The sequence below is a fragment of the Mirounga angustirostris genome, unplaced genomic scaffold (assembly GCF_029215605.1).
Source record: "Mirounga angustirostris isolate CCGP_5_RB_7025 unplaced genomic scaffold, mMirAng1.0.hap1 SCAF_6, whole genome shotgun sequence".
Taxonomy (NCBI): domain Eukaryota; kingdom Metazoa; phylum Chordata; class Mammalia; order Carnivora; family Phocidae; genus Mirounga; species Mirounga angustirostris.
This window is the reverse complement of record NW_026991714.1, coordinates 101,685,894-101,702,119: the sequence shown is the minus strand read 5'-3', so window position 1 is coordinate 101,702,119 and position 16,226 is coordinate 101,685,894. Positions and strand designations below refer to the sequence as shown.

General features: G+C 38.7%; 1 protein-coding gene across 5 annotated transcripts in view; it reads left to right on the top strand.

Moving 5' to 3' along the window:
* Nucleotides 1-16,226, top strand: part of MICU1 (mitochondrial calcium uptake 1) — a 230,262-nt gene that overhangs the window by 151,535 nt on the left and 62,501 nt on the right. For all 5 annotated transcript variants that reach the window (XM_064594798.1, XM_064594795.1, XM_064594796.1 and 2 more), the window contains one exon: nt 1,738-1,935. In XM_064594798.1, coding sequence (XP_064450868.1) covers nt 1,738-1,935 — 198 coding nt within the window. The remainder of the gene's footprint in view (nt 1-1,737; nt 1,936-16,226) is intronic.

Genomic DNA, 16,226 nt, shown 5'->3' with positions numbered 1-16,226 from the left:
TCTAAAAATCTTCAACCTAAAGAATTAAAAAATCCGGAGCACCTGGATGGCTCAGTCGTTAAGCCTCTGCCTTCGGCTCAAGTCGTGATCCCAGGGTCCTGGGATCGTGCCCTGCATCGGGCTCCCTGCTCTGCGGGAAGCCTGCTTCTCCCTCTCCCACCCCGCTGCTTGTGTTCCTTCTCTCACTGTGTCTCTCTCTGTCAAATAAATAAATAAAATCTTAAAAAAAAAAAAGAATAAAAAAATTCATTGTATCCCTGTCTTTCAAATCTCTATGTGCATAAGAAACAAATGTCAACTAATCTTATTACCATGAAAAAACATGAACCCCGAAGAAATTATAGCAAAACCATGTATGATACCAACCTAGAGTTACAAGGAGATTCAAAAATAATATACTCTGTGACTTTTCTAGTGAGACAAGTAAGGCCCAAAGAGTTTCAATGACCTGCATAAATTCTTCTCTTACAAATTCTTTCTCAGAAAAACAGAATCAGACCTCACGTCTCCTGACTCCTTGTCTCCTGTCTTTCCATTGTACAGCCACAGACTTAAATCTTCTTTATGGTCACAGATAAGAAATAAAATACATGAGACATTTAACTAAAGTAAACCTGTTGTTACAATTCTTATGTTTTTAAGTGTTAATGCTTTTCTAATTTGGCAATTTAAAAAGCATTACCCACAAAGCTATCTGTATTGTTTATTTATATAGCACACCTTTATTATTTATCTTTACATATCCCAATTTTAATTATTCTGAATGGTTGCTTTTTAGGCTTTTTAGAGGTAGAAAAGAATGCAGGAACTAGTAAAGGACAAAAAAAAGCTGTAACAATCATAGACTTCAAAAAGCTCATTTATATAGTTAGGCCATAGTTGCTGGTTCCAAAACTTATCCTTTCTCAAAAGGCTCATTTAAAACTTCTCAGAGGGGGTGCCTGGGTGGCTCAGTCGGTTAAGAGTCTGATTGTTTTGCCTGAGGTCATGAGCTCATGGGTCGTGAGATCAAGCCCTGTGTGGGGCTCTGCACTCAGGGGGCAGTCAGCTTTAATTTCTCTCTCCCTCTGCTTCTCCCCCGACTTGTATGCATGCTTGCTCACTCTCTCTCTCTCAAATAAATAAATCTTTTACAAAAATAAAAATAAAAATAAAAATAAAACGTCTCAAGGATTAAGCTAATTTCCCAACTTTTCTTGGGGAATTATTTCATACCAACTTTGTATTTTAATTTATCATTCTAATAAATGTGTTCTCTCTCTTAGATGTCAGTATTTGCCTACAGCTATGCTTCCTCTTGTCATAACTATAGAGTCAGTAGTTAGAAGTATGAAGTTTTTAAGTTTCCTGAGATATGGAATGTATTAATGTGAGGTTGATGATTATTTTAGTGTTTTGTGAGAGGTTTTGAGCCTCAAAAACAAATGCATGCTCTTTTCTGAAGAGGGATTTTTTAAGAGCATCTCAATTATAAAGGTGTCAAGCGTCTGTGTTAAAATCCTGGGTCTGCTACTTGCTAGCTACTTGACCTTGAACAAGTTATTAAACACTATGTGCCTCAAATTCCTCATCTATAAAATGAGGCCAATCCTAAGACTTAATAGGATTGTGAACATTAAAAGAAAATTGTAGCACAGTGTAGGCAAATAATAAATAATCAAGTAGTTATCGTTCTTACTTTTTTATACTTCTGTACTTTGTAATGTTTTTCTGGATGGGGGTTTGCTTCTCTTTTAGGTTCAGAGCATCATTCGCTCCCAAACCAGTATGGGTATGCGTCACAGAGATCGTCCTACTACTGGTAACACCCTCAAGTCTGGCTTGTGTTCGGCCCTCACAACTTACTTCTTTGGAGCTGATCTTAAGGGGAAGCTGACAATCAAAAACTTCCTTGAATTTCAGCGTAAACTTCAGCATGATGTTCTGAAACTAGAGGTAGGTATTCCTTGGACTTCAGGGGAACAGGGCACTGCCCGTCACATAAGCACATAGAGCCACTGGATGGGGAGGGCCTGCACTGTAGACATTCTTTCAGTCTATCTCCAACTGTGAGAACTGATTGGTTTGAACCTGACGGCAGATAAGAAATATTATGTTCTGCGAAGGTGTTTGGAGTAAGGTGGTTCTGGGACTGAAAACTAAAAAAGCCTAAATTGAAAATCTTAGTTGTCTTTGGATACTCAGCTTGAGGAAAAAGAAATTCAGGGGTCAGAGCAGTTCCCAATCTGAGCATGTATCGCCAATTTTATGTTTATTTTGTAGAAGGCACCAGGAGGTGGAGATGAGGGGGGATAATAAGTAGATCTTTCATTGAAAGCTTACAAAGGTAAAAAGAACTGGAAACACAAAAATGTCAGAATAAAAATATACGTGCTCAGAGTTGCAAAAATGTCATACTGTGTTGGAAGATTTACTTTTCCACTTACAGCTTAGAGACCATCATGCCAATCACTTCCTGGACACAATACTGTAAGAGCATTACCTTTCTCTATGTATATATTTAGTGAATTAAGTGTATTTTGGGTTAATTGGCTACTAAGGCTATTCAATTAAAAACATTCATTAAATGCCTCCTAATGCACTTTTTTTCCTGGAAAAAATGAAATCTGATCTTCAGGTTTTTAAAAATTCCCCTACATTGGTGTTTCTCAACTTCTTTTTTTAAAAAACATATTTGATATTATTTGAAATTTGAAAACATTAAATTACTATGACAAAAAACACATTAAAGTATTGGAGAAAAGCACTGCTTTGTTTTTAAACTATGTACATTACCTCTTTATCTGCTTTTCCATTTTTCTCCAAGATTCTGATAAGCTACTCCCACCTCTTCCACCCACTTAACTCAACTGAGACAGTTTGAAAAATCACAACTGAATTCTCATTATTGATAAGAACACCATTGAATGTTCATACTCTAGGAAAGAAGTATGGATAATATACTAAAAATCAGGTCAAACTTTGAAATGTGCTTTTGTACTTGTTTTCTGAAAATGGTCTAATTGATATCCAAAGAATTTACATTAAAAAAAAAACAAATTAATGGAGCTCCACAATTCAGCCTTCTTGAGGGCAGTTCTTGACCCCTATAATAAATGGTAAGTGCTGTGTATATGTGTGTGTATGTATATGCATATGTGTATACACACACACACACATATGGCATGGGAAGCAAAACTTTACCCTCCTAGAGTCTCTGGCTGGGGCTGAGAATCAAATTGACATAAGACAGATGAACAGGAGAAAAGCATATAGATTTTTAACATACATGGGAACCCCCATAGGAAAATGAAAACCCAAAGAAATGGTTAGGCTTACTAGACTTTATATACTAAGTTGAACAATGACAGGCAACTTATCTTTATGAAGTTTGCATTATTATCACCAGAGAAGGAGAGTCAAAGTAGAGAGTAATCTATACAAAAATCTTATCTTCCTTTAGTCTCCCCATGTATTTCAGTTACTTTTCCACAACTGCCTGTCTTCATTTCTTTCCTGCTGGTATAGGAAGGACATCTTTCACATCGGAGTTTTATTTCCTGCTTTCAGGAGTCTAATAACTTTTGTGTAAGAGTTGGTATGTACTGGGATTCTAGACATATGCCTTGGTCCCCAGTATGCATAACTGGAATGGTCTTTTTTGGAAACTTTATAACATAATTTGGGAATGTAAATTACTTAGCTTATTAATTATATAATTACAATTTAACACAGAGTATAGATCCACAAAATGCAGTTGGAGAATAAAGGGAATGGTACTTTTAACAAACTTTAAACAACAATATACAGTCATCCAGAGCATGGGACAGGTGCTAGCCTGACTCTCATTCGTGGACACTCAAGTGGGAGTCTCAAGAGACACAGCATGAGGGGCACCTGGGTGGCTCAGTCGGTTGAGCGTCTGCCTTCGGCTCGGGTTGTAATCCCAGGGTCCTGCAAACCCCATGTCTGGCTCCCTGCTCAGCAGGGAGCCTGCTTCTCCCTCTCCCTCTTCCCCTGCTTGTGCTCTCTCTCTCTGTCAAATAAATAAATAAAATCCTTAAAAAAAAAGAGAGACAGCATGGGACTTTTTTGTCTTTCACTCTGAGATGCTATAGAGCAGAAAGCCCCCCAACATCGCCAGTGAGGTAGATTGTCAATGAGGTAGATTGTCAATGAGGTAGAATATTATAAAGTAGATTAGGGATTTCATACATGGGTACCAGCACAGAGCCTATGCTCAAGTGCAGGGAAACAAAGATCTAAGAGACAGTTGTATCTAAGATATTTATTGTGGAAAACACTCTTGTATTTTGACATTGGCTTAGGATCATCTATAGGCTGTGGTCCAAGACTACCAAGACTATTCCTGTTTGCCATTCAGCAATTCCTCATGTAAGGGAATCAGTAGACTCTTTTGTGAAAGAGCCCAGCCTAACATGTAATACATATTCTATAAATGTGTATTAATCCTGAATCCATTCTTTCCATGTGATGGTACAAGTCTAGTGAATAAGTGCCTCCTTATCAATAACCCCCATATTTAAAGTTTCACGAATCAATACTTTGTCTTTCCAATTAGATTTGTAATTCTTTGAGGAGGTGTGAATAGAAGAAAGAACATACCTTTGGTGCTTTCATAATGAGACCTGAGTTAAAATTTTGTTTCCACCACTTACTGGCTATGTGACATTTGAGTTATTTACTCTCTTAGAGCCTAGCTCCACATTTGTAAAACAGGGCAATGGTTAAGTGAGATCATGTTCCTTATGGACTGGATTATGTTCCCCCAGAATTTTTTATTTTGAAGCCCTTACCCCCAGTACCTCAGTATCTGACTGTATTTGGAAATAGAATCCTTAAAGAGGTGATGGAGTTAAAATGAGGCCATTAGAGTGGGCCCTAATCCAGTTCTACCAGTGTCCTTGCACTAAAAGGAAATTTAGACACACAGAGACCAGGGGTGCCCATGCACAGAGGGACAACCATGTGAAGAGACAGCAAGAGGGTAGCCAACTGCAAGGCAAGGAGAGAAGCCTCAGAGGAAACCTGCTCTGCCTATACCTTGATCTTAGACTTGCAGCCTCCAGATCTGTGAAAAAATAAATTTCTGTTGTTTGTCAGCCAGCTGGTGGTATTTTGTTATGGCAGCCCTAGCAAACTAATACAGTGATATGCCTGATGCCACATGACCTATACTATACCTTTAATAAGTATTCTTTTTATCTTCTCTGTATGTCCTCTGTCACTTAGTATGGCAGTTGTCATATATTACGCACTTAAACAGGTCATCTCAAATGAATGAAAGGCCCTTTGTTAAAATACTTTTTTTTTTTTAAAGATCTTATTTATTTATTTGACAGAGAGAGACACATGGAGAGAGGGAACACAAGCAGGCGGAGTGGGAGAGGGAGAAGCAGACTCCCCGCTGAGCAGGGAGCCTGATGTGGGGCTTAATTGCAGGACCTTGGGATCATGACCTGAGCCGAAGACAGACGCTTAACCAACTGAGCCACCCAGGTGCCCCTGAAATACTTTTTTGATAAAACTTCTGGAAAACAGAAGCAAATTTTTGTTTTTATGAAACACTTTTGATTTCACTTTTCAAAGCTTGGGTAATTTCTCCCTTCACTGAATATGAAACACAATCTCATAATCGTAGCCACGAGGAAAATGGAAATGATTAATAGTATCTTAACTTTCATATGGGTTTTTATAATTCCATCATTCTGTGTACCTCTTACTAGTTTTATTTCATAACTTATTTACTTTAAAATTTCAGAACAAGGAGGTTTATTATTCCATTTAGTTATTTTTTTAAAGATTATTTATTTTAGGGGAGCAGCAGCAGAGGAAGAGGGAGAGAGAGTCTTAAACAGACTCCACGCTGAGCACAGAGCCTGACTCAGGGCCTGATCCCACAACCTGAGCCGAAACCAAGAGTTGGACGCTCAGTGGACTAGGCCACCCAAGCACCTCTCCATTTAGTTATTTCTGTCTTTTTCTCACTACAGTAGCTTTGAGAGTGAAGAGAACACTGTCAAATTTAATTTCCATCAGGATCAGGGAAGAGGGGAAAAGAAAATCCATAAACATTTATTGACAGCCTACTATGAGCCAAGCACCTTACAAATATTACATGCCTTTATTTTAAATCTTGCCAACCCTATTATATTTAGTGGTATTATGCCCATGTTTCAGAAGTGGAAACTGAAACTCAAAAAGATAAAAGTCACAGAGCTATCAAATGGTAAGAGCGAGAATTCAAACTCAGTCTTTCAGACTAAACTATCTTCTATTCTTTATCTGATTATTATTAGTTTTAGTCTAAGATGAGGGTTTTTGCCTGACTTATTTGGAACTGTAAAGAAAAAGAAAATGTTCTGAATTTTAGCAACAGAAAAAGACCAAATTTCTTGAATATCTCGTCTACCTGCTTTAGCACCATCTTTTCCTAGTTCTTTTGCCCCTCAGATTGAGTCTTATGACTGAGAAGAAATACACTGTTCTTTTGTGTTTATAAGATATTACCTAAACTAGTCGTTTAATATCTTTTTATTACAATCATTAGCTTGTGAGGTTTTTATAAATGTTTTAATGATTTTAATTCTGGTTATTTTATTCTATCCTTATTTCTCTATCTGGAAACTCAAAAAAACATGGGTTTGAAGGAATGACTTAAGGATACACGGTTGGTTTTTCAAAAAAATCTCTTTTGAAGTTATTAAAAATTCCATCTAAGGCTACAAAGAACTATTGAGTTCCTTAGAGACGGATGCCAAGTCTAATTCCAATTAATATATTCATTGATTTCTTGAGGACTACAGTAAGTAGGATGTCAGTCAAAAATGAAAGGTAATAGAAAACTCTTTGAAGGAGTATAATTAATTTTAATTTGGGGGGAGGGGAAAAAGGAGCTGTCATGTCATCAAAGAAAAGCAGAAACTAATTTATACAAGAACGAAGAAGCCAACTCCAGAATATACAAGAAAACTGAAAGAGCATCATCTAATGAAATTCCAATCTGTAGCATGACCTCTTTTTTTTTTCCCTAGGTTTTGGGGTTCACGTACTTATTGCATAACTGATCAGATTATTGCATTTTAAGAAGGCATGAGTACCAATTATCTGAAGGCAAACTGGATATAGTTCAAAGGATAACAGTGAGGGGCACCTGGGTGCTCAGTTGGTTAAGTGTTGGACTCTTGGTTTGAGCTCAGGTCATGATCTCATGGATCCTGAGATTGAGTCTTGCATCCGGCTCCCAGTTCAGCGGCGAGTCTGCTTGAGACTCTGCCTCTACCCCCGCCCCACTCACATGCACACATATAAGCGCTCTCGCGCGCTCTCTGTCTCTAAAAGAGAAAATTTTTTTTTTTTAATTTTAAAAAGGCTAACAGTGACTGTCTTATATTCCCAGTCTTCAAGAAAAAAAATATTGAAGTTAAAAGATCTGTTCAGTCAGGAAGAAAGATAAAAGGGAGACATAAAGAACGAAGCTAATTATTTTCATTTGTCAATAAAAGTAGAGCAAAAAAGAGAAGGTTAATTTAAATTAAATATTGAGGAACTTAAAAAAAAATTATACCTAGAACTGCATGATTAAAAATGCCTAAGGAAATTCCAGATCACTTACTTTATATCATCAAGCTGACGTCTTTGTAGTCATCTCTCTAAAGTGCTAAAGTAGAATTAAATCTGTCTTGCTCCAATGTGGAGGACCATATTAAGAGACAAACCTCAGCTCTTTTCCTGGCCAAAAGATTTGGAGTAGGAGACCAGAAGGCAAGAAAGCTTTCAATCAAACACTTTCTGGAACTAGAACACCCTTGGCAGAGCAGATTGCTTTTTATCCGAATACAAGTTTTGTTTTGTGTTCTTTGTGTTCTTTCTTCTTATGTAAACTCAAAGATGAAAATTGACTCTTGATTTAATTAAATCTAAGAAATTAAATGAGATATGTTCAATAGGGTTTCTTTTAATATTATTATTCAGCTTTTGCTAATACAAAGCAGAATGTGAATAATAATAAATCTATAGTTTCTTATTTCATCCTTAGATGTTTTCAGCTTGATTTTCCAAAAATCATTAAACGGGTTATTAAACAGTACTAGTCTCTTGTAGGTATTTATAACTTAAGGAGCCAAGAATATGTTTAAAGGTAAAAAGTAAAAACCTATTAAAGTAACAATCTCCACTATAGAAATATTTGGTTGTAATAATAAAATTATTTTACTAGTTCATTTTTTCCAAAAAATTTAAAGTACTTAGCCAACATGAATTCCTTCACCTTATAAAATTCTGAGGAGAAAAAGCCATAGCAAGCATTATTTTCTCAGATGTTTAAAAAAATGAGGATCTATTACTTTAGCCATATAAAATATTTTTATTTCTTCTTTCAAGTTATTTATTTTTATCCCCTTTCTTATTTCTTAAATCCAGGCATTTGTTTCTTTTATAAAAATAACAAGTTGGGGTGCCTGGGTGACTCAGTTGGTTAAGCATCTGACTCTTGATTTCTGCTCAGTTCATGATTTCAGGGACATTGGATGGAGCCCTGCTTCAGGCTCCATGCTCAGCAGTAAGTCTTCTTGTCCCTCCCCCCCTCCCCTCCCGTTATGCAAGAGCGTGCGCACGTGCTCTCTCTCTCAAATAAGTAAATAAATAAAATCTTTAAAAAAAATTGGCTTAGTACCATGATCCATCCAACCTACTAGTCTTTCTTTGCCTGGGACACCAAGGGATACTTTAGGAACTAATCATTAATTTAAAAAATAGAAATATATAAAAATAATAGAATAAAAATTTAATTGCCCTCAACAATTATTTATAAGTCAGTCACCCATGACTTGATGTCAGCACTTTTTAAAGCTAATTATATTTTCTCTCTGTATCACACATCGTGAAGTAGTTACAATATTTTGCTCTGATGAGAACAAGTTAGCTCTCAGGATGAATTAGTTTAACAAGAAGATATGCAAAACCCAAAGCCGAACTCTGATTTAATTTCTTGCAATTCCCTTAACACCCTGTAACTCAAGTTTGCTATCATTTGTGGCTTATAGGTTCTCCAGCTGTAAAATTAGACTGAAAATACTAGATATGGTAGAATGTCCATGATATAAAGCCCCCTTGATGTTGTAAATACAACCTTGATAATTATTCTGTAAAAAGCATACAAAACAGTGCTTTTTTGTTTCATATCTTTTGGAGAATGAAGGAAAAAGTTTTAAGAGTGATACTTGTTGCTTAAAATGTATGATTCTAGACATGACTTTTAGAGATTCTTTTTTTTTTTTAAGATTTTATTTATTTATTCATGAGAGACAGAGAGAGGCAGAGGCAGAGGGAGAACAGGGTCCCCGCTGAGCAGGAAGCCCAATGTGGGACTCAATCCCAGGATCCTGGGATCATGACATGAGCTGAAGGCAGACGCTTAACCGACTGAACCACCCAGGCATTCCTAAACATGACTTTTAAAAGGCACTGACTGGTACTTCTATATCTGACCTTTTGGATTGATGATGAAGTGCAGAAAACTGTTAGAGATTGATATTTTTCTTTGATTTGCAGATAGCTTTACAATTCCAAAGTCAATATGTTAGTGGTACCTTTGCAATACGGGGAAATCTCTGGGATTTTCCTATCGTCAATATCTTTAACTTTACATTCTAAGTTAATTTTAAACTGGGTGCAAGACAAAAGGAACTCAAATGAATCATGCAGATTTGATCTTTCTCTGGAAATTGTTCCTCAGTGTATCATTCATATAGTCTTATCAGCCGTCTTTTTGTAGAACACAGGTGCTTCTCAATTTATGAATGAGCTGTGTACCAACGTATCAAAAGTTCATAGGTCAGTTATTTGGAATTCAGAATGCAGTGATACTTTTTTTTCCGTGTCATACACAACAGAATACTTAAAATAGTGTTGAATGCAATAATAGTGAAATGAGAAGTAGCATGAAAGAAGATGATTGTGTGAATTTATAGTTCAGTGCTTAATCTATATGTACCCTTCTAGCCGCAGCAATCTTGGATATAGACCTCTAGTAATATCAAGTATTTTAACCAAAGTTTGAGTACATACTACATAAAATGAAAATACTAGCCAACATTTCTTGAGAGGTTACCGTTGAGCCAGGCACTATTCTAAGTGCTTTATGTACATTATTTCATTTAATTTTCACAAAGCTATGAGGTTGGTATTGTAATTATCAATATTAAACAAACAAGGAAACTGAGGCACAAAGAGATTAAGTAACTTGCCCAAGGAGGAGCTAAGATTTTATTCCAGGCAGTCTGCCTTCAGAGTCTGCTCTTACAACTTACGCTGGCTTTCGAGGAGTTAAATGCTTAAGATACTGAGTTGAACAAAACATTGTTCTCCCAAGAAGCTTAAGGTGAGATGAATGAACCACAAATTCTTGCGCAGTGTTATAAGTACAGTACCAGACGTATTTTTATGGTGCAATGGGAGTATAAAAGGGGCCATGTATGTAAATCAGTCTGTGAAGAGCGCAAGAGACTGCTTAGAGAAGCTTTCCCCAAGGAGGCAATATTTGAGTCAGCTCTAACCAAAATTCATTCTATACAAAAGAATAGGGTGGTTAATTTTTATTCCTACTTTGTTCGGGTTGTAGGATAGATGAGAAGAGGCAGGGGAGCCCTGAGGAACACTGGGACTGGAGCCAGGAGAGGGTGACAGAGAAAATGACCTTTCTTATCAAGTCCATCCCAAACCGGGCTGAAATTAATGTGTCTCCAAGGTGTTCTCATTTTGGTAAAGGGACCCTGTGCCTTCAAGTTCCAGGTCTCTGGAAATCATCAAGAAAGAGATAGAAAGCAGGGGGCAGGATAAGAAAAGAGGCTTTCTCCAGATTTCTCCAAGAGTTAGCTGGGCCCTTGGGCAGGTCAAATTTGGCCCCTGACCCAGACTTAGAAGGAAGAAGTCGGGACTAAATGATGGGCAGTGTGTCTGAGTAGGCCTTTTCATTTTTCTTCCTCTAGGAGCCATCTTCAGCCGCAAATGCCTTTCAGAATTTCAGTCTTTGGAATTACGAACATTTAAAAATAAAGAATTAAGGCTTTAAAGAATGTTGTACTAACGAGTGGAAAGAAGCTTTTTTGTCCTTTTTCTCCACCCTTCTTTTAACTAATTCGGCCTCAAGTAACTCTAGTAGATCTCTCTCTTTTTTTTTCCTTAGAGGAAAAGGAGATTTTTTAATAATAACTGTAGCCTCTAGCCTGCCATACAGCCTTGGAGGTGTCTAGGGAGTCTAGACAATGTCTTAGGAACCAGAACCAGCTTTGCAGTAGTTTGTGAATAAATAATGCATTACAGCCTGTTGAATTCAGACTCCCAAGCAAATGCCACTTCAGAGGGTCATATATATTACATCAAGTTATTATCCTCCGAATTCAGTTAACAGCATAGAAAAGTCTTTTTCTCAAGTCTCCTTCATTTCTCCTTTTTCCTGTTATAATAGAATGCCTTTTCTCCCTCCCCACCCACATTCTCCTCATTTGTTTTGTATCGAATCTACCACATTAGCATGAATGATTTTTTTTTTCTTATTAAAGCTTCTTGGACTAATGAAGTACAAGCTACATCAGTCATTTTTTTTAGCATTAAAAAAGGCCTTTCCAAATAAAGTAATGCCAAAACGTCTTTTTTAGGATGCCCCTTTTCTTTACTAGTCTTTCCTTGAAATCTGATAGCCTGTCTACCTAGCAGAAAGATAAAGCCAAAAAATGTAACAATTGGTTGTTTTTTGGGTTTTTTTCTTTTACTAATAACAAATTAAAATTATCGAGTCCTTAGGTATATGCCAGACATTGGGTTAGGTACAAAAGCAGGTAGACCCCAGTTCCTGAATTTAAGGAGTTATAATCAGGCTAGAAGTTAGGCAGTTATTACAGCATTGGAAGAAAAGTACAATGATGGAGCTATGCACACAGTAGGTGCACAGTAAATATTTGTCAAAAGAATAATCAGTATACAATTATGTCATTTGGATTTTTAAATTTTACCTCTTTGACCTTGGGAGCCTTAATTTCTTCAGATGTACAGTCATAGTAATATCTACCTCATAGAGTTGTCAGGAAGACTTCCTGAGATCAGAAAGCAGCCAGGGTAATGCGTGACACCCATCATGCGCTCTAGGAGGGTTGGTTCACTTACGCATTCCTTCATGGCCGCCTGCTTCTTGCCAAGATGCTTTGTGTCCAGCTGCTCTGCAGAGCACCTTCCCACAGACTGTTGGTGTCTCCTGCCCTTCTTCCATTATCAGCAGAGGAAGTAAGGGAAGACCAGCGACCTGTGCTTCCTGACATCTCTGGCCAGTGGCCCATCTGGATATTTTCTGCAGCTTCAGAGCCTCTAAAATTTGAAAAGATTCCAGGAAACTGCCAACTTCACAGTCGTTGGGTTGATTAGATTTGTAATCCCAAATCAGTGATTTACATTATATCCAACTAGAAAAATAAGTGAGGTGTATTGAATTCATTGTGCTGGAAATATTGCTCAGTGAGATGTTTGATAATATTTTTTATATTTCTTTTTTTTTTTTTAAGATTTTATGTATTTGACAGCGAGAGACACAGCAAGAGAGGGAACACAAGCAGGGGGAGCAGGAGAGGGAGAAGCAGGCTTCCCGCGGAGCAGGGAGCCCGATGTGGGGCCCGATCCCAGGACCCTGGGATCATGACCTGAACCAAAGGCAGACGCTTAATGACTGAGCCGCCCAGGTGCCCCTATTTTTTATATTTCTATGTAGATACATTTATGGAGCATGATGCCAGAAATTAAGGAAGAAACTGAAGTAGTTTTCCTTGAATACAGGATTGATCATTTTCCCTTTACCGGACATCATATACAGAATTATTTGTCATCGTTGTTAAGAGTATTAATATACTATATTTTCCTTTCAGTATAGAAATAGTTCTCATGGGGGCGCCTGGGTGGCTCAGTCGGTTAAGCATCTCCCTTCGGCTCAGGTGATGATCTCAGGGTCTTGGGAATCGAGTCCCACGTCAGGCTCCCTGCTCAGCGGAGAGTCTGCTTCTCCCTCTCCCCCTCCCTCTCCCCCATCTTGTGCACGCATGCTCTCTCTTCTCTCTCTCTGTCTCTCAAATAAATAAAATCTTTAAAAAGAGAGAGAGGGCGCCTGGGTGGCTCAGTTGGTTAAGCGACTGCCTTCGGCTCAGGTCATGATCCTGGAGTCCCAGGATCGAGTCCCACATCAGGTCCCTGCTCAGCAGGGGGTCTGCTTCTCCCTCTGACCCTTCCCCCTCTCATGCTCTCTATCTCATTCTCTCTCTCAAATAAATAAATAAAATCTTTAAAAATAATAATAATAAATAAATAAATAAAATAAAAAGAGAAAGAGTTCTCAGATTTTCTGTACTATTAAAGTTGGCAAAGTGAAAACAGAAATTCTGGAAGCATCTGGAAGCATTTGCTGTAGTGGAATTACTTTCCCCATCTGGTAGCTTTTTTGTTGTGGTAATTGTCTTTCTTTCTTTCTCTCTCCTTTCCCTCTCTCTGTATAACAAAATGACGTTTGGGATGCATTAATGTTAATAGGACCAATTTAGCTGTCGCTCTTGTCTGAGGTAATGTGTCTGATTCTGCAACTCCAGCTCTGGTGTCGCCGCCATTGCTGGTATAGATTCCTGCTCAAGCTCTAGTGGTTTTGCCATGGAAGAAGATAGTTTCTAACCCCTTGTCTCCAAAATTGGACCATTACAGCTGTATTAGTTAGCTATTATGACATAAGAAATTACCCCCAAACCTAGCAGCTTAAAACAAATATTCTATCACACAGTTGCTAAGGGACAGGAATCCAGGAGCAGCTTAGCTGGTTCCGGCCGTCCCTCATGAAGTGTAGCCACACTGTCAGCCAGAGACGCAGGCTCTAAAAGCCTGACTAAGCTAGAGGATCCTCTGCCAAGCTCACTCACACGGCTGTGGGTAAAAGGCTTTAGTTCCTCACTCTGTGGATGTTTTCACAAGGCTCTCAGGACATGGCAGCTGGCATCTCGCACAGCAAGTGATCCAGGAGAGAGAAAATGCAACCAAGATGTCTTTTATTACCTCCTCTGAGGAGTGACATCACTTTTGCTGCGTTCTTTTGGCCACACAGACCTACCCTGGACCATTATGGGAGGAGACTACGCAAGAACTTGAGTCTTCAGAGATGGGGAACATGGGGGGACATCTTTATACAGACTACCACACGTATAAACTCACCACCTTCCCCAGAATATAAGACTGGCCTTTGGAGGCCTGTGTCAAGAACATTCCAGTGACATGCTGTCCATGGTAGTGCTGTCTCATGGACCCAGTGCCGTTGCGCCCTTTCCCAGCAGTTGGCTCATTGTAGAGGCTGTCCCACCAGTTTATCTTCCAGCTCTGTGGTGATTTTATTTTCAGATGCCTCATTGCCTTTCTGCACCACTTGGCACTGCTCAGGGCCACCCTAGTCTCTCCCCACCCCCCATGTTTCATTAACTTTGAATCTAGTGAATAGAGCGGCAGCCTTGTCCCTTTCCCTCCCACAATACGCTTGCTTCCTAGGAGAATTCAAGCACTGTATGTTAATAGTTTCTCTCTGCTTCACTGGACACCCAGCCACATGTTATTGCAATCCAGGCTATGCAAATGCTTGGTATGTTCCCATCCCAGACCCTTGAAATGTGCCTTCTATGTAGCTTTTGAATTAATGAGGAAGGCTCCTCTAAATCTTCAGGATTCGGTTTTCTTTTTTTCAAGGAGTGGGGTTTAGTCCCTGTTATGCTATGATCCATGGTTTATTGCTCCCATTAGTGGCAGAAGTATTGAACATTTTAAGTAAATCTCACTTTATGGCCAAAACATTAGGATGTGTTTAGTTTCCATGCTTGTAAATTTATTCCCTCAATTTAAGGAAAATGTCTGTAAAGATCACTCTGGGGGTGCCTGGGTGGCTCAGTCGTTAAGCGTCTGCCTTCGGCTCAGGTCATGATCCCAAGGTCCTGGGATCGAGCCCCACATCGGGCTCCCTGCTCGGCAGGAGGCCTGCTTCTCCCTCTCCCACTCCACCTGCCTTGTGTTCCTGCTCTCGCTGTCCCTCTGTCAAATAAATAAATAAAATCTTAAAAAAAATATATCACTCTGTAATTCAGTATCTATTATGAGAGTAAATTTTTTTCCATGATATTTTATAGTCAACTTAGGAAATTCCCACTAACATAATGGTGGTGTGTTAAAAACCTAACAAGTTACTTTTTTACTCAAGATGTAAGGAATTTTACTCCCATAATACATAAAATATAAAAACACTTAGATAATGTGTCACTTAGTGTTAGCCTTCTGGGTGTCTGAAAATGTTCATTTCTTAAGTGTGATGAACTGTGAACATTATTTATTTGTTTATTTAGAGAGAGAGAGTGGGGGTGGGACAGAGGACAGAGAGAGAATCTTAGGCAGGCTCCACGCCCAGCGAGGAGCCCAACACAGGACTTTATCTCACAACCCTGAGATCATGACCTGAGCCTAAATCAAGAGTCAGACACCAACCGATTGAGCCACCCAGGCGCCCCTGAGACTGGTTTTTAAATTTGAATCTAAAATAATGGCTAGGATTCTTGTAATGCTCAGGAAATTATACTGGTTGGTTTACTGATTTTGTCTCAGTCTGATTTCAGAGAGCCTATGAGGGATTTTTTTTTCCCCTGTGGATTTGAATTAATTTTTTTTAATATTTTATTTATTTATTTGACAGAGAGAGACAGCGAGAGAGGGAACACAAGCAGGGGGAGTGGGAGAGGTAGAAGCAGGCCTCCCGCCGAGCAGAGAGCCCGATGCGGGGCTCGATCCCAGGACCCTGGGATCATGACCCGAGCCGAAGGCAGGCGCCCAACGACTGAGCCACCCAGGCGCCCCTGAATTAATTTTTATAGTTCACTAAAAGTATATATCTTTATGTTCTGACAGGGTTATGAAAGCTGGAGAGCAATCTCTTTGGTTTTCCTCACTTGTGAGTATGTATAACCTCACGTGTGATGTTAATGTGGTTTTACATTCAGTTTCTGCCCAAGAAAAATAATAAATTGTGGAGTTGGTTGATCCAGTGAGTATACTAAGTCCATTTATTTGAACATGCAATCATTAACTCACCAAAAGCTAATCAGATTTTAAGCATACTTTGTCAACTGTGCCCGGGAGCCTACTCTCCTGGTGAAACATAATTAATTTCAAACCGG